The sequence below is a fragment of the Cataglyphis hispanica genome, chromosome 19 (genome assembly GCF_021464435.1).
Source record: "Cataglyphis hispanica isolate Lineage 1 chromosome 19, ULB_Chis1_1.0, whole genome shotgun sequence".
In the NCBI taxonomy this organism is placed as follows: domain Eukaryota; kingdom Metazoa; phylum Arthropoda; class Insecta; order Hymenoptera; family Formicidae; genus Cataglyphis; species Cataglyphis hispanica.
Window position 1 is genome coordinate 4782750 of NC_065972.1, and position 19935 is coordinate 4802684.

At 29.3% G+C, this 19935-nt stretch overlaps 2 protein-coding genes across 3 annotated transcripts in view; one reads left to right on the forward strand and one right to left on the reverse strand.

The window, feature by feature from the left end:
* Positions 1-2953: 2953 nt before the first annotated feature.
* On the forward strand, positions 2954-4554 carry LOC126856651 (evolutionarily conserved signaling intermediate in Toll pathway, mitochondrial). The gene is made up of 2 exons (XM_050605364.1): positions 2954-3997; positions 4178-4554. Exons 1-2 carry the CDS (start codon positions 3094-3096, stop codon positions 4444-4446), a joined length of 1173 nt encoding a protein of 390 aa, XP_050461321.1. The 5' UTR covers positions 2954-3093; the 3' UTR covers positions 4447-4554.
* Positions 4555-5047: 493 nt separating this feature from the next.
* The window catches only part of LOC126856640 (ceramide kinase), a 29783-nt gene continuing 14895 nt past the window's right edge, over positions 5048-19935 (reverse strand). For both annotated transcript variants that reach the window (XM_050605339.1, XM_050605340.1), the window contains exons 2-8: positions 16863-17105; positions 13687-13880; positions 12113-12488; positions 11744-11896; positions 11395-11591; positions 10703-10866; positions 5048-9428 (exon numbers count right to left, since the gene is read on the reverse strand). In XM_050605339.1, coding sequence (XP_050461296.1) covers positions 9344-9428; positions 10703-10866; positions 11395-11591; positions 11744-11896; positions 12113-12488; positions 13687-13880; positions 16863-17105 — 1412 coding nt within the window. In that variant the 3' untranslated portion in view covers positions 5048-9343. The remainder of the gene's footprint in view (positions 9429-10702; positions 10867-11394; positions 11592-11743; positions 11897-12112; positions 12489-13686; positions 13881-16862; positions 17106-19935) is intronic.

Below are 19935 nucleotides of genomic sequence, written 5' to 3' on the forward strand. Positions count from 1 at the left end.
CATAATAATTTAATTTTTGCAACAATAAAGAAAGAAACGCGAGTGCAAAGTTTCAAAGATTACAAAGTAAAAACCGGAAACAGCCTAATCTATTATATTCTTGACGCGTTTTGCTATTTTTTCTAAAACAGATGTATTAAATTTAATAAATATTTTTATTGTATGGTTTTATAATTTAACTAATTAAATTTTTTTACATTATACACATACATTAATAATAAAAATATATATATATATATATATATATATATATATATATTTTATTATTAATATATGTTTATAATGTAAAAAAATTTAATTAATGTAAATTAAGTTTAATTTATAATTTTATATTATATATAACATATATAAATACTTATTCTGTCATGATATTTTTCTCTTATACATAAATAATATATAATAACCAATAATAACAATACAAAAATATAATACATAATCAATAATAAAAACATTTCATTTTGTCGCGTTCGTAAATCTATTTAATAAGTTCTGTAAACGTGAGAACATGATTAGTTGAAACAAGAATAATAGAGTTATGTCAATGAGGATATATTCATTTTGATAACGATATCGGAATCACATTTTGTAACGATATCGTGTTGCTAGGCTGAGTTATAGAATAGGTTTGTCGTTATACTGTCGTTAGCAAGACTGTCGCAAGCGACGATCGTCGCTACATAACGATAACCACACTATCGTTACAAAGTTAGAGAATAGGCTTGACGTATATCAACCTCTTGCTTCCACAATTTGTGTACTTGATGCAATGTGCATGCGCGAATTTTGTTGAGCCAATAGTATTATATATATATATATATATATATATATATATATATATATATATATATATGGCCTTACATATGCCAGCGCATGCGCATTGCGTACACGAATTGTGGAAGCGAGAGGTTGATATACGTGAGAGATTGATATACAGGAAGCATGCGCACGCGCGCGCGCATATAGTAAGCAGACATAATTTAAAAAAAATAAATTTTATTTTAATCAACATGAAATCATTTGGAAAACACATCTGTAATGTTTCTAACATTTAGGAAATAATAGTTTATTTTATAATAATTAATTTTCTATCAGCTAATAATTTGGAACCGGATACATAAGGTCAAATATACAAAGCTAAATGGATGCTGCACTAGTATTCTGATTGCTCAATGATTGTACTAGATTGGTCCATTTTCTTATAATGCATACTTATATGCATTATATTAATTTTCTTGCATATTTATCTGCGCTTATTTTGTCTGAATATACCTTTATGGTTACCACTAAAAATTTTTCATGTGACAGGCGTGGTCTACAATAGAGTCATAATTCGTAAAAAAATTAGTAATTACAGTCTATATTCTTCTATCAATCAATTTAGTAAAATTGATCAATTTTAAGAGAGGAACACATACTTTTGCATAAGCGCATAACAATAAGCATAAGGAAATTGATTGGTTCATTTTCTTATGCATACATTTGTGGACCAATCAATTTCTTTATGTTTATAGTTATGCGCTTATGCAAAAGTGTGTGCTCCCCGTTTAAGGGCCCGAGCATACACTTTTGCATTAAGCGCATAACCATAAACATAAAGAAATTGATTGGTCCACAAATGTATGCATAAGAAAATGAACCAATCAATTTCCTTATGCTTATTATTATGCACTTATGCAAAAGTGTGTGCTCTCCGTATGAGAGTTCTAGTGCAAGTCCAATAAGCAATAGTAGACTATATATAGTTTATACTATAGTGACTACGTTTATACGTAACCCTAAAGCGGGGAGCACACACTTTTGCATAAGCGCATAACAATAAGCATAAGGAAATTGATTGGTTCATTTTCTTATGCATACATTTGTGGACCAATCAATTTCTTTATGTTTATGGTTATGCGCTTATGCAAAAGTGTGTGCTCCCTGCTTAACCCTTAGGTGCCTTTTCACGCCAACGCTCGACGCTCATTTTTAAAGTAGTCACGTTAAAGTAGGTCACGTCATTAAAGTTGACGCTATATTGTAAAAACGCATGAAAAGAGTTGAAAGCGAATTTATAGTGTCAATACTGATCAATAGTACGGCTTGATGCTTGACGCTGAAGTTGAGAGAATCTAATTTCTTTTTTCTTGACGCTAGCGCGGCTAGCGTCGAGTCGAAGTCACGTGACCACATGCAACGCTGAAACAGTGATGAAAACTCAGCTCCATAAAGTTAGCCGATCAACATTCACTTTTATAATGTTTTTTTTACGAATCGTTTGTTGGTGATTGTTGAATATGAATCAACAAACGTTTTAATTAGTTTTCTGTGACCAACAAACGATTGTGCATCGATTGAAGATCGACTAAGATTAAAACAAAAATAATATTTTTCCGGCTAACTTCACACAAAATTTTATTTTCGTATTTTCAAAAAAAAATATTAACCAACAAATGTTGTAATTAGGCTAACAATCACCAACAAACGATTTATAAAAAAAAAAATTTTTAAATGTTGACCAACTAACTTTATGGAGCATGAAAACTCATGGGAATTATCCCATTGGCAGAATCTTTTGCGCATGCGTGAATGAAGTCACTGCCCCATGTGACCAATCTTAGCCAACTCGTACTAAAATGTGATATAAGGCACTTTTTAAAGCCTAAATAAATTTTTTTTTATTTTTGTTAATATTTATTCTAATAATATATTAAAATCCTGTTATCTTTTTAAAGATAAACAAAATAAATTTTAAAAACCAAATTATATATTATTTCATTCAACATTATCTATTTTTTTCCTGTAAAGGGTATAACGGTACTTATTTTAATATACTCTATACGCTATTGAGGTCTTCTGATGTTTGCACTACTGCGCATGTCCGAGATATTTCCCGAGTTTTCATTACTGCACTGAAACGAGCGTCTCATGAATTCGCACCTTGAAGAACCGATCCCATGAAAAGACAACTTAATGTAATTTAATGACGCGCGGTATGAAAGAAGTCTGAGAGAGGTTAAGTAACTTGTTATGGAACATAATTTTGCGGACAAGAGTAAATCAATCGTATAAGGATAATGTATCGCATAATTTGAAGTGATACAATCGATCAACATGCTCTCACAGATCATGAGGAACATCCTTACACGGAGTAAGAATCCTGCATTGTTAAAACGATCGCCGTGTAAGATTACAGATCTTGTGTCAGGTCGTGTTAATTATACTCGCAATATTCACATCAGCGGATTTCGAGGTAAAGACGACAAAAAGAATGACAAGCCATCAGCTCTTGTGCTTCAGGCTTTTGCGAACGCTGAGAGCAAGGAGAAAGAAGCTTATTTGGAAATACTCCGGCAATACAAGAACAACAATGATCTCAGACGTGGTCATGTGGAATTTATTCAGGTCGCCCTCAAATACATGGACGAGTTTGGCGTAAATCGGGATCTGGATGTGTACAAGACTCTGTTGGACGTGCTTCCCAAGGGTAAATTTATTCCCACCAACTTTTTCCAAACAATGGTAATGCATTATCCAAAACAGCAGTACGTAGCTATCGACTTGCTGTGCAAAATGGAGAAGAATTGCGTGATGCCAGATGTGGAGATGCAGGACATGCTGCTAAATATCTTCGGGAAACACGGTGCTCCGCTGAAAAAGTTTTGGAGAATGATGTACTGGATGCCCAAGTTTGTCAACTTGAATCCTTGGCCTTGTCCCAGACCAGCACCCAAGGATCCACGAGTACTTGCGAGATTAGCAATGAGCAAGATATCTAGTATAGATGTGCAGACTAAGATCGTAGAGTTTGAGACCAAGGATGTACAAGATGCCGTTGAGGATACGTGGATTGTATCCGCCATGAGCAGCTTACAAGAAAAATTATTGAAAACGCAATCTCCTAACAGTCCAATTTTTGTCGAAGGACCATATACAGTTTGGGTTGCAGATCAATGTATAGACTATTTTGTGCTGAGAGGAGAGATGAGAAAGAAAAAGGAGTATGAAGATATTGATGGTAAATAACTACTTGTTAATTGAATTGTCTATTAATTTAATGATGGATCAAATTTATATACATTATTTTTTTATTGATTTTATATAGATCATATTACATAATTACATTAATTATATTGTATACAAATGTTCAAATATCTAAGCATAACTTTTTAGGAAAATATTGCACATTTTTTTATAGATGTTTCAAATATTAGAATTCCTTTCTGGGATAAAAAGGAAATAATCCCTGCTCCTACAGTCCACGAGCAAGATGATGGCACATACTTTGCGATGTGCGCAACAGGTACATCTACGAAAGATTCTCTATTGTCCTGGATACGATGTCTGCAAAAACAGAATCCTATCTTAAATGTAATCCCGATAATGTTTAAAGTGGCATCACTTTCGAAAGAACAGCTGTACATCGAAACTGAAAAGAGCAATGAAATAGTGCATACAAAAAATTAATGTCAAAAGTAGAAATAATTAAACTATTAAAAACTGAATATAGTAAAGTGATGCATATACAGGGTGAGTTTTTTAACTTGAGATTGCAAAATAAACTGTTAAAATAAACATTGTACGAAAAAAGTGTTCCAAATAAGCCCTCAATATTTTCGAGGGAGCAATTCCATCCCGCAAAAGTCAGTCGCCTACCGCCCGCCCTGAGAGTAGTGCTGGGAGTAACTTTGAAATCTTAAATGGGAACCTCTACTTTTTATTGCAGATTCGGATTCTACGTCACCCTGTATATATATATATATATATATATATATATATATATATATATATATATATATATATATTTATGTGTGTGTGTGTGTGTGTAGGTAGCTATAATTTGTATATAAAAAATAATATATTTGTTAAGAATTCACAATCTATCTATAAAAACTCATCAAGTAATTTAAACTCTTTCAGAACATTCATATATATATATATATATATATATATGGCTTTTTAGAAAAGATTTTTTTATCTCTCTCATTATATAAAAATATTAAAGTTGATTGTTGATTGACATTATATGAGAATAAATGGGATAGATATATAAAAATAAAAGACATGATACATAGAAAGATATAATTTATTCTGTACAACCATGTGTTAATCTGTCCACCTTTCCAATGATAGGAATTAAAGTTTTATAATATACATATCGCTGTCATCATAGGTCATCACATTAATTCGCTGTACTGTCGTTTAATTTCTAGAAATACATATATTGCAATTCAAATACGTGTGTGTATGTGTGTATGCGCGTGCGCGCGCGTATGGTGTGTGTGTGTACAGGGTGTCCCTGAACGTTCCAGCCAGACTTTAAGATCTTATAGGAAATTTAATTATGAACAAAAAATTTTCTATAAACATGAGTCGAAAAATGCTTCCTTAAGAAGTTATCGCTCAAAAACCTCTGATAAAGGAAGAGCAAAAAGTGAAAAGAAATAAAATAAAAAGAAAATAAAACTTAATAAATTTCTTGAAAAAAACGATAAAGATAAAAAATAAAAATCTTTTTCTTTTATGAAACTAAAATAAATTTTTTTACACTAAAATAGCACGTAATAGTAGAAAATGAATAAAGACTAACGGTTCTCAAAATGTCCCCCCTAACTCCAATACACTTTCGGCATCGAGTAATTTAATTTTTTACAATTTTTCTTTCGGTACTTTTTGATTAAAGACACATTTTCCATGATATTTGGAAAAATGTGTAAAATAATCATTATTTCAGAGGTTTTTGAGCGATAACTTCTTAAGAAAGCATTTTTCGACCCATATTTATAAAAAATTTTTTGTTCAGAATTAAATTTCATATAAGACCTCGAGGTTTGGCTGGAACGTTCGGGGCCATCTTGTATACATACATATATACATACATAATCATATACATATCTACGCAATTTCTGGTATCATGACTATAGATTTCTATCTTGAATGTTATCTCGGTAGTGTTCAAAGTGCCCGTTCACGAAGAATTGCTTCAATGATACTACCTTATTAATACTTTAACTTTAAGCTGCCCTCCCCCCCCTCCCCCAAAAAAAGGAAACGATACAATCGCACCAATGACGCAAGATAAAATATACGATAGAGAGCAATTCTCTCACAAATGTCTATATAAAGCTATATAAATCTATGATATGTCATTTTATTTAAAGGAATAAATTACACTCGTGCATAAGCATGCGATGTAATTTTTACATTAAGGCAAGGAGTCTAATTTTTCTTAAAAAAGAATTCTCAAAATGTAATTTTCCATAAAATAGAATGTATATTGCGTCCTTTTTTAGCTGCGTGATGTTGAAGTTTCTGCGGCGATCGAAAGCGGTCGCGAATATTGTATATCATAAGTTAACATTGATAATTAATTATGATTATATTATACGTAGAGATGTAAAAAACTTTTTAATAGAAAAAAAGTGTTTTTTATTATTTTTTTAATATATTTTTTTTGTCAACATAAAAAAAAAATTTTTAATTTTTTTCGAAATTTTTTTATTTAATTAAAAATAGTTATTACATAATTATATAGCCAATTGGAATACGAGCTACATTTAAAATAATAATTAATTTAAATTATCATCTTAAAAGTGAAAAATAATGAAAAATCAATTTGCAGTAATTAAAATATAAAGAAAAAAAAATGAATATTTGAAACAAAAATTTGGAAATAAGGCTTGTATTTCTTCTATTTACATCTCTAAGACTGTATTCCTCTATATTCATTGTTAATACTGAAAATTTATAGTGTACGTGACATAAATGAGATTTTCAGTACTGGCAGTGAATATCGGAACACAGCCTAACTATTATATATGAATAGAACGTGACTGCTTATAGTGCCGTTTGTGCTGCTTCACTATTATCGCATTAATTATACTCCACGCTTGCAGTGAAAAATTCGTCTATATCTATAATTATCCATGATGTAAAAACAGTATCTACTTAAAACATTAAAAATAGGAGACATGCCGTTTATAACATCACACTTAATTGTGAATATTTTCTGCGAATATTATCATAAATTGCGAAAAAGTGTTTAGTAAAATATAAATATTTCAATACTAAAGAGCAAATGAGGAAAAAAATTGAATCGAAAATTAAAAAATACTTTCTATTCTATTTTTTTTCTACTTATTTCGATTTTATCTTTGTTCTTCAATTTATTTCCACGGTCAAAGTAAATACATTGCACATAAATATCGATACACGAGATGTAAATAATCCATGTCTCATATACTGTATTGCACGTCTTTTCATTGATGTGTACAAATATCCTAATCTAAATACTTTCGTGAATAAAGACGGCTATTGCTGGAATAATCAATCTTTTAATTGTTATAATAACTTGCAGATTTTTGCAGAAATTAAGTTAATAAAGCTCAAGATCTCTCCGTACGATTTAAGCACCATTTTTTATATCCTGGTTATCTATGCACATGAAAAAATATTTAAAATATGAAAAAAGCTTAACGATTTTGAGAACTGTAACATTCGACTGTATTATGAGTCATGTTTAAATTGCACTACACGCGGTAAAGTTTTAATTATTAAATTATAATTAAATTTATTACGGATAATACGGTATTGCATTTACTATTAATTACAAATTTTGTCGCTAGAGAAATCGCTAGAAAAAATTTATAATCAATAATGAGATATGTATATAATAAATTTAAGTAACGCTCCCTACATCACGCTTTGAAGTTACTATAGATCATTGATAATATAAAATACTGTAAGTACAAAATGTGAAAGTACAATCGGCCTGATTATGTCATCGACACTTTTTTTTGCGTTGCAAGATCATGATAAATGCAATCTCTACTCTGGATTCTTAATAAACGACCCGAATAAATTGGTAACAAGGTTTATACAAATGCAATTTTTTGATTTTCAGAAAAATCATTTACACAATTGTTTTCTTACAAAATTTTTGTTGCTTCCTAATTACAATATACAGGATGTTTAAAAAAATGAAGTTCAATCACTTAGAAGATGGTTGAGGACCCAAAAATAAGAAAAAAAGTTAGTATGGATATAGATCCAAAAATGCATTGTTTTCGAATTATCGCCAGTTTTATAATAAAATTTCAAGTTGCTATACTTCCGAATTTTTTTGTCAAAATTGAAAGAAGATGGTTGGAAAGAGATGGTTTTGTATTTATTTATATTATTTTCTTTATTTTTTTTTGTATTTATTTATATTATTTTTTTTATTTTTTGGTATTTATTTATTATTTTATTTGTATTTTTTATTATGGTTTGTTTTTTTTCCTTTTCTTTTATTAAAATCCTGGGTAGTGCTAAAATAGCCCGCTTTTATTTGATTTTAATTATGTTATAACTGTGTTTTATAAAATAATTAAAATAAAAACCATTTCAAACCAACTTTTTTCTTATTTTTGAATCCCCATTGAGTTCATCTCTTGAACGGTTGATCTCCACTTTTGAAACAGCCTGTATATAGGAACAGAATATATTAAATGCAGGATTATACATAGATTGCGAAAATGTAATATTTTTTTAGGCATGCCAAAAAAATAGCATCGGAAAATGATTATAATTGTATATGAAAATGTTTAAAAATGTAAATACAATATCATCTCGATTTGTCTCTTATCAAATAAATGTGCACGCGATTAGCCTGGAATGTGTAATCGATAAGTGCGCGAACGGCGCTTATTTTCAATTGAAATCTGCTTCAACTTTTAAACATCGCACAGTCCGAAGCAGACATTTTGCGATAATATACGTCGCTTCTTCCAATTAATATTCCGTATCTTAGGCAGCATCTTTTAAACTTGTTCAACATACGTGTAAAATTAATTCATCAGAGTTACACAGCGTTCTGGCAGGTGGAATGTTCAGTGCTCTTGAAAAGCGTGTGAAAAATAGCAAAGAAGTCATATTAAAAATAAAATAAAAGTTAAATATATAATTTCTATACACGAAATAACATGTATACGCAACCGGTGTGAACCGAAGTGTATCGCTGAGTCAATAATAGATTAAAAATAACGCTGCTATTAAGATCTAAGATTAATTTTTAAAAATATTGTGGAAAGACGTACACGCAACACAAATTGTTTTGCATTGTATTATGTATATGCTTGAAAATATTAGTATGATCAAAAAGTCTGTTTTTCTCTTTTTTTCTCTGTCTCATTTTTTTAATATAAGAAAACGTATAGGAAACGAACATGAACAGACTTTTCGATCAACCTAATATATATATTACAAGATAATCTCGCGAGGATGGATGATAGGCAAGATAAAGGAACTTTAACGCTTTCGGGAGCGTCGCACAACGGGATTGCGACCTTAAAGTCTGACCGTTCGACGACCTCGTTCAGCTCATTCACATAGAACAACTGAAACAGGTCGGTTCCCGAGTTGATTCTTGAGCTCGTCTCGTGTAAACCTTCAATAGTTGGCAGTGTACTCTGTATATAATATAGACACATGTAGCAATTTAGTATAAAATTTAATTTGATTCTTAAATAGATAAGCGCTTAAAATGAAATAAGGGTGTCTACTCAAATTTTATACAAAAATTCCTGAAAATTTCCTGATGTCTCAAAATTTTTGTTTAAAATTCCAGATAAAGAGAACATTTTAAAGAATTTTTGGTGCGATTTTCTAAAATAAGTTTTTTTATTGCGCGTTCTTTCATTTTCTAATGTTTTTCATTCATATGAGAAAACACAAAGCCATTTATTAAGTTTAAAATATTAGATTTATAATGTAATGAAAATAAAACTGAATAGCTTTTGTTAAGATAAAAATTTTTAACTCGCATAATATTTTCATTTTTTATCACTAAAAATTAAAATAAAGAATATTAACTGCATATTCTGTTAAGAATTGCAATATTTTGTTAAGATATTTAATATATAAATAAAGATAGATATATATTTATATTATATATTTTAAACACATAATTCACAACTTGGCTTATTGGCGGATTACCTATAGCTTAGTAGGATTGCAAGAGTAAAATTATCAAAGAAAGAATTTTTGTAAAAAATTTCCTGAGTCAATAAAATTCCATGAAAACTCCCTAATTTCTTCAGATACAAAAAAATTCACTGAGAATTCCAGGTTTTTCATGTTTTTCCAGCAAATAGGCACCCTGAAATACATTATGCAGAGGATTTTCAAGATCCTATTGTTTTATTAATGATTTCAGAACTCTAACAAAACAACATACTCTTTTATATTATTAGCTCTCTCTATTAGCTCTCTCGCTTCAGGAGATTCTATCCCAGAGTGCCTAATAAATAATGATTCTATTCTTACCGGTAATATAAAAAATTATAGTTTCTTCAAGAAAATAGCACACATTCGTACACATATTTCTTCACTTTTGATTTAATCCTCCAATGCATTTTGGGAAATAGAGTGAACATAGATGTTTTTTTATTTTTGTTATGTTTTTATGTGTTTTTATTTTTTAATTACTTTTTATGAACTTTAGAAATTAAAGTTAGTTATTAAAAAAAAGATAATTTATTTCATTATATATTTATAAGATTATATTGTGTATTATATGTAAGAAGGTTCAGCTGTTATATATTTCAAATAATACAAATCTTTTGAATAATTGTAGATAAATTAAAAATTTGATACACATTTGCATACACATTGAAGGATTAAGATATCGAGCAATGCGTGCGCACTGATAATCTAAACGTTATCGCGTGTTTTGTTTACTCGCCTGATTTTCACATTGGTGTTGTCGATCACCTCTCCGTCGCAGTTCCATACGCTAAGCCGAGAGTCTGTACGAACTTGGTTCACCTCATTTTCGAATTGCAACGTCGGCAAAGAACGGAATGTGAATTCTCTCGCTCGGTAAACCTCAACAAATGGTAGCTCGTACTGTAATAAAGAAGCAATATTTTTGTAGGTTTTACACATATTTAGAAATGTTTGTTTTATACAATTAGAGTATATTATAATATAATATAAATAATTTAAACATTTTAAATAGTATAATCCTTATACTATTTAAAATGTTTAAATTATTTATATACATATTTTTATATGTGTATAAGAATTATATTATTATATTGTTTTATAATTATACAATTATATACACAGAATGTGTTAAAATGTAATATATTACAATAGCAAATTAAAAATTTTATATTTCATGTATATTATAGTATAGTTTTTAATATATACATATTTTTTATAATAACAAAATATTTGCTATATTTTGTAAGAAAAATATTTATTTTACATAAAAAAATATGATTCAATTTTTGTAACAATTCTCTGTCTATTTAAATATTGGACAAGTTTGTTGATCATTTATAAGTAATTATCGATTTAGCAACCGCAGTCCATTAGAGGAACAAGTAAAGAAAATTAATGATTAATTGGTCAAATAAGTAATTCATATACCAGAGTCTTTCGTTTGCTGGACAGCCTAAGTAGCAATCTGACATTGTTTATCAGAGATGTGTGTCGAATTAGAATCACGTCTACGCAGCCATCACCTATATGACAGTGAGGACTAAAGCCCATGGGACTTCTCGAGCACGCGCAAGATACGTTCGCGCCGTTCACCATAAAAAACTTTCCACTAACCGTCACCCATCCTGTTCGTGAATGAAAAAAAATATAATATTAATTTATATATATATATATATATATATATATATATATATATGTATGTATGTATATAAGCTATCCAATTTTTAAATTATTATTTATACTCAAATTTTACTTTTATTAATTTTTTAACACGTACTAGCGATTTCCTCATCAGGAATGCTGTTGTGCATATGTTGCAGACAGCGTGAACAGTTGTTCATGCATCTAGTGCTACTTGCAGGATGACACGGATCCGATAGCAACTCGATTTCGCCCTCATAACCCTTATTTGCTATTATCTTTTTAAACCCTGAAAAATGATGTAATTAATTTAATATTAAATGTTTTATAGAAACATATACATATATAGTAAACATATATATTATTATATATAATTTATTAATATATAAATTATATTATATATACTACATTATTATATAATTCACAACTTTAAGATTGTATTGTATAACAAAAAAAATTTTCTTTAAATACTATAAATTAAACAATGGAAATTTCTGGATTTTACCGGACCAATCATATCTGTGGGGCCCCATCCAGCGAAATTTTTCACTATCGCGGATTACGTCGCCTAGATAGCCATAACTGAGCACGCTGGCATATAATCTGAGCAAGGTGCGATTGCTATGAACCGATGAGATATCCAAACCGATCGAATCGCCGAAAATGATGTGTATAGCAGCGGTTTGAACGTCAGTGGTACCGTGCAAGCTATAGGCCACCGTGTCCGTGCTACCGCTGGGTATAACACCGACGGGCAAAACAGGACTGGGTAGTATGACGTCGGGATCGTTGGAATCGATCTGCTGATCCTTGACTGTCCTCAGAATAAGCCCGTTGAATATCTCAGCGAACGTGCCATCGCCGCCGATGCACACCACTGCCTAAAATACATCGCAAAAGTTGTGATTTGAGAGAATAGCTTGAATCAATTCTTTTCAATATAAAGCTTTCGCAGCTTTAGATTTATACAGCATAAAGATGAATTTATATTTATTACATATGTAAAATAAAAAAAAAAATCAATAAATATGTAAGTTTCTATTTTAAATACACTTATCAATTATTATTATTATCAATTATCAGTATCCAAAATTTCAGATTTCTTTGAATTTGTATATAGTGTTTTATATTTATCGCATAAATGATGAAAAATTAAGGTTTCTGAATTTACGCGATGACTCTCCAGATTTCCTAATTATAATAATATAAATAATAAATAAATAACAAAATAATAGTTACACACACACACACACATATATATATATATATATATATATATATATATATATATGCGTGTGTGTGTGTGTGCGTGTGCGCATGTGCGTGTGCGTGTGCGTGTGTGTATATACAGGGTATTCGAAAAGAATGGGACCCCCTCCTGATCCCTAGAAGTACGCACTTTCATGGAAAATGACTCGAACAAAAGTTATAAGGATGGACTCTTTTGGTGATCTTGAACTTGACCTTGAACTTGACCTTGAGGGTCAATTGAAGGTCAACTTCGATTTTTTAAATGGAAATCCCCTTTTTTGATACCGGATTTAAAAAGACCGGGAAATTTTACGTTCAGATATGTTGTCATATTAGTGGTCAAAGTAATCCCTAGGTACCATTTGTAAGTCAAATTATTGACAAATTATCACACAATATACAACGGAGAGTGGTATCGAGTGAAATGACCCGAACAAATCGTACCCAATCGACCTCAAGATTAAGTTCAAAGTCACCAAAAGATAGTCCTTCATGATACCTATAACTTTTGTTCGAGTCATTTTCCGTGAAAGTGCGTACTTGTGGAGACAAGGGGGGTTCCATTCTTTTCGAATACCCTGTATATATATATATATATATATATATATATATATATATATATATAAACTTAATTGATAATTATTTTAAGTTTGCTTATATATATATATATATATATATATATATATATATATATATAACTTGTATATGTATATACTAGATCTTATTATATATACTAGATTTTATACACATAATGCACACATGTATAAATTTGTGTATGTAAATTGCGCGAAAAAAACAGAATATTGGCCTTATAAGAACAAAACTCACATGTAAGTCACTCAAATCGGCCGTCAGCAGTATGTCACAAATATGGCCAGCACGCTCGGTGACTATCATTTTTGTCTCGATACCGGCTATGGTCATGAGCGGCTGCACGTCCTTTTCCCAGATCTTGACACCTTTTTTCTTACCGCCAACAGGATTGATGAACAGCATCACCTTTCGTGGTCGATACGTAAGACCTGAAACAATCGGCTACAAATTAAATTCGATTTTTAAGTCTTCAAACTCAAAGTTTTCTTAAATATTCGAATTATCAGAATTTAACATTAATTTAATCGATGCAATAAATCAAATTTGACAATTCTAGGAATTTTATTAAATAAGATATTTTGTATGTGCATGCATGCGTGTATGTGTTTGTGAGACAAGACATGAAATTTCAAAGAGATATTAGGAGTGATACTTGCAGAATTATTGTTTAATTAATTGATCAACAAATTTGTATGTTGTAAAATGCGCTTAATAACATTTTATAACAACTATTTCTATCAATTCAATTTCTGATACGATCTCCATATATATAATTCAAATATTGATTTGATTTTTGGAAAATCTGGATCGGACAGATAATGTCCGATCGAACAGATATTTTTCGACAAAGAGAAATTATTTGAATAAGTGAAGTTAAGTTGTTCTATATACCATGGCTCTAACAGGCTCCATGAAGACATTTGTTTAGAAGTTGCAATTTGTGAAACAGGAAATCTAGCTATATCTAACTTGTTTTGAACTTTATATAAATTGTTTGAAACAACATGAAATAAAACAAAAATATTATTTTAAAAAAACAATAAAATTGTTTGAAATAATAATACAATTAAGGTTATAAAAATAATAATACAGTTTAAGTTATAAAAAATGAAATTCTTTCAAAAAATATTTTATTTGAAGTAAACATATATATTTTTGTAAAATCATATTTGTTAATTCAAACATTAATTTGGTTGGACTATTCCAATGATTAATTTTTTTTACTTCAACAAAATTTATTAAATCCAAAGAAATATTTTGTTGTGTGTATACACACACACACACACGCGCGCGCGAGTGTAAACGTACATATATGACTCTTAGATTAATAAATTGAGAAAAGCGAACACAATATGTTTTTCAATTAACTTCAGTTTTTTATTGCATTTTAATCAACTTTATTTTTTTAAGAATGAAAATGGGTCGCTTAGACTCGAAAAGCAAGCTTTTAATCATGCAAAATGTGTCAATCGATTTTTTCTATACAATGTCGATAATCGACGGATTTTTTCACGAAAATGGCATTATATACGAGCACGGCAAATCCGCAGATCAATACTGTAACTGCGTTGGTTCGTGACAAAGGTCGACAAAGGTAGTTTAGACCTACCCTGTTTTCTCAGCACTAATAAAAACAAGCCGTCTTCCTCTCTTTCAAAAATAACCGTGCAATATCATTGTTTATCAAGCGAGACAAGATAGTGCATAACGCTTAATTTATTTCACAATACCCTTAAACAAAACAATTACTCAACTTAGAAACTGTCAAAGTTCAAGAAATAACAAAATTAAAGAAATTGATAAATGGCGAAATTAAATAATAAAGCAGCCTAATTCGAAAACTATTAAAATCCACAAAAATAGGGAAATTAAAGAATATAGCAGCAAATTTATTTATTCTTTAATGATTAATTTGCCAACTATGCTATATGCTAGTTCAAAGTTTTTTAGGATCACCTACATTCACTTACATCACCTACATCGTTATAATACAAATCTTTCATTGTAATTTATTGATGTTTTATTAATTAAAACACATAATTGTTTCGAAGAAAAAATACGAATTTGCAACTAGCAGCTACATATTTTTTTAACAGCTATGTATTTTCTTTGCATCAATTGATTCCTCTCATTATTTTGTGCATAAAAGTACTGTAGTAAGATAATTGAAAAGTAAATAGTTTACGAGATATTTCATAATTTATGTAAAATATTATATCATATTAAAGTATAAAATATCTTGTAAATTATTAAATTTTTGGCCATATTATCCTTATAAATTTTTACCACCAAATATTGCGAGGGATCGATTTATGTAAACAAGTTTTTAGAAAATTTTCATTAAAAAAAATAAAGATGGTCTTAAATAACCTCATGATTTTCATCCAAGATCAAATGGCACCATCTTATATGTGCCCATCAAAGTCACAAAATTTTTATACAAAAAAATTTTTATAAAAAGCGTAGAAAAAAAAAGATATTTAGGTGGAATTATTAAAATAGGACATCCTGTATATTTTATCATTGAAAAAAAAATTGTGAAGTCTCCAGTTTTGTTTTTCATAATATTATGTGCACAATGCATAATCTCAATTCTTAAAATAATAAAAATGTGTAAATAATATTTAATTCAAAGTAATATACATATTTTATTTTTCTTGTATCAATTTTAATTTTTGTAAATCTCAAATCTTTTTCTCTATACTTTTTTAAGGTTTACTTTTATATTTTCTTATAATATTTTCCTTAGTCCCAACTGCTTGCGTTATTGAAATGTAAATATTTTATCTATAAAAGATAATGTGTCTAGATGATATTAGCGAAACATGAACCAACAAGTTTTTATGCAATAATTTATGCGCACGATCATTATACGTTGATTTTTTAATTTTTTATTTGGCCACCTTCTTCATGCAATCGCGCCTTTTTGCGTCGAACAAGTAAATTAATGGAAGAATTTCCAGTTATTTCTTACAACCACGTAATAAACCAAGTTTTTATCGCTCACGCGTGTCGTATGAGTCAACTTTGGATATCGTTAAAATAATACATTACGGCCTTCGCATTTTCTTTGCCACTGTATATTTCTAAACTTCTCATATTGCATATCTTTTGATAACCAGTGCTTAAAGTCGATCTTTCCTTTTTGTAACAAAAATATCGTTGAGACAATGCTAATTTTCGAGACTAGCAATTAAATTATTTGAAGAATAAACATGAATAACAAAATTATCCTCTTTTCGCCTCTCTTCGTTATATTTCCTACAAACATATATGTATACAGACATATGTATGTCGTAAATTTAAAGTTAACGAGATGTTACCTGTTACAAAGAAATTTTCATAAAGTTTCAATAAATACTATTAAATTCAAAGAAAATTAAAGAAATCATTGTGCGCAATTAACTGACCTAGAAGATAATTTCGAATAGTTTTCACCCAAGAGGCGATCTGTCTGGGATCCGTGTGGCTCATGGTCACACTGTTGTGTCGCCATTTGTTCTTGGATCCGCGAACTGCATAATGCAGAATAAAATTCGTCGGGCAAACCGTGGTTTGCGAGGTCGATTGTTTCTCTTTAATGCTCAAACCCGGAATCCAGTCATCGCCATAGCGCACCGCCAAAACGTCCGTCAAAGGTAGCGTCCATCTGGCTAGAGAAAACAAGCGAAAAAGAGGAAAATTCGATTATTATAATAATGATTTTTTTTTATAAACGAAAAAAGGGATAGGGAATACGCGCGTCTCTCTTAGAAAAACTGTAGCACTTTATCCATTGTGTCTGCTAGCATTTAAAAGTGTATATTACGTGTAAAGTTCGTATCAGATTACGCATTGAAGAGATTGAAGATTAAAGATTGGAATTTGATTAATCAAAAACAAATTGAGCTCAAGTTTCTTTGTCCTGAGTCAAATTTCAAAGTCAATGACCAATCTAATACGGACTTAACGAATATTATGTGATTCAGCATATATATAGTCAACTATTAAGTAATATATAATCTCATTTGATAACATAATTCACTTGACAGCTTTCTAAGAAAACATATTGCATTTGATAACGATTATTCGACTTATCATTTTATAATTTGTTTAATTTTACATTAATTATGATTCATTTGATTCAATTTTACATTATTATCATTATTATTATTACATCAGATATTATTGTATTTTATTATACGTATATATAATACAATATTTATATCATATTGTAGAACTGCAATATGCGGTTACGTTATTCAGTGAATGTGAAATGGAGAGAACGGTACTCAATGTGTACATGTATGTACGTGTGTATGTAATACGTTGCGCAATAAATCCAGTCACTAAAAATGCACGCGCTTGCATCTCAGAAAATGCAAGAAAGAATCAAATTACTTTTCTGAAAGAGGAATCTGCCGAGTCAGTATTGGTTTTTCATAAAACTCCGAGAAAATAAAGCACTCTGCTGTTCGACATTTCTCGTCATAAACTTCTCATTTTTCTGCTGTCTATAAAATTCTTATCTTTTATGTGCTATATCATATATTTTGTTTTTTAATATTATGTAAAGCTTAATCGACATTAGCCCAAATTTTCCAACGCATAAACAGAAATTTCATTATCATTATTAATTGATTAAAGAAAGAGTAAGATTGTTCGAGCTTCATCGTCATGAGAAAATCCATTTCCGATACTTTATGCGTTTTTCTTGTGATATTTCTTAATATGTGAAAACAATGTCATAGGATATGTTTCCTTATCTTGTTTTTTGCCTTCCCTTATTGTCGATAAATAGCGAGATAATGTTAAAAATCAGCTTTTATCTGCGCTTTTATCAGTACTTATCATTTGCTAAAGCAGTATTTGTCTCGACAAAGAAGTAATGTTGTTACCTCTGTGCAATGATTAATCAACAATTACAATTTAAGACATTTTCCTCAACGCAAATAAAAAAAAACTGATTAATAGCGTTGCATTAACTATGCATTGTTGCAGAATTACAACTCGGAATTATCGGAAATTACTTCTTTAAGAAGCAACGAGCCGAAAAGATATAATGTACATTTAGAAAAGTTAAACATTTTAAACATTTTTTTAAAATTTTGTATAATTTTTTCTATGTAATAAGAAAGAAGGAAAGAGAAAAGCGTAGAAGGAAAGTTCGGTAAACGGGCGCATGGAAGCTAATTTTTATATATATTATCTCCTACTTTATTTTTATATCTTTATAAACTACTTTATACTTATTTTTGCATATTATCAAACTATAAATAATATATTCCTCAAGGAGTCTATTCAAAGCTTGTAAAAAAACTCCTTGATAATTACCTGATTTTTCAGGTAATTTGTTCAAAATTTCAGATAAAATCTTTTCCAAAGAATTTTTAGATGGAACTTTTTATAATAAGTATTTTTGTGTGTTTTCTAATTCTTTTCACTTATGCAACAGAAAAATAAATTACAAATTTTAAATATTAAATTTAATAATGTACTGAAAAGAATTGAATTACTTTTGTAAGATAAGCATTTTTCATTTGCATATTTTCATTTTCTATCATTAATTGTAAGAATTACAATAAAAACTGTGTACTCAGTATTGTATATTCAGTATTTTTTGTTATGACAACGAACGTATAATCAAAGAGAAAAAAATTATATATTTATAATATATTTGAAACGTATAATTCACAATCATGGGCCAATCAAATTGCCAATATTCGCAATATAAGAACAAAATGATCAAACAGACAATTTTTTAAAGAATAAGTTCGAATAAAATTCCCATAAGAATTCCCTGATTTTTCAAGGTAAAAACAAAAATCAATTTCAAGTTTTCTAGGTTTTTCAGGGAATAAATATCCTGAATAATATATTCCTAAACTAAATATTGACTTCTTAATTTTATTAATAATATTGACATATTATTTTATTTATATTTTATATATTATATACATATATTATATTAATATTATTAAATTAATATTATATCTAATTATAAATATATATATATTAATTATATATATATATATATATATATATATATATATATATATATATATACATACAGAATGAGTCACTAGAAATTGCCTTTTGTCTTTATAAAAACGTTTAAGAAAAAAGTTAAATAATTTTGGTAATTATGCAAAAATAAGGAGCCACTCACGATTTCGATAATTTTGAAATATGTTATCAAGATCATCACTTTGAGTAATGTTGCTTTGAAGTTCGATGCTCGTTGTTTATTAAAAAGTTAATAATAAAATAAGTGTAATAAATAAAATATAATTTACATAATTTTCTGCACATTTAAGAAAGATTCTGTATGTATGTATTCATTTGTTCATTCCCCTTTTGGGCGTTTTGAAGGCGTTTTTTAGGAACGTATCCAAACCTTTACAAACTTTACAAGTCATCAAATTTCTTGGCCCAGTACGACCTTACATATTCTCTTCCTTCGTTCCTGCATTAATCCTTCCTGTCTTCCTCTGATCCTGCGAT

Coding starts and splice junctions, on each gene's coding strand:
- LOC126856651 (XM_050605364.1), top strand. CDS start 3,094: ATGCTCTCACAGATCATGAGGAACATCCTTACACGGAGTAAGAATCCT. Junction 3,998..4,177: donor GGAGTATGAAGATATTGATG/GTAAATAACTAC, acceptor ATTTTTTTATAG/ATGTTTCAAATATTAGAATT.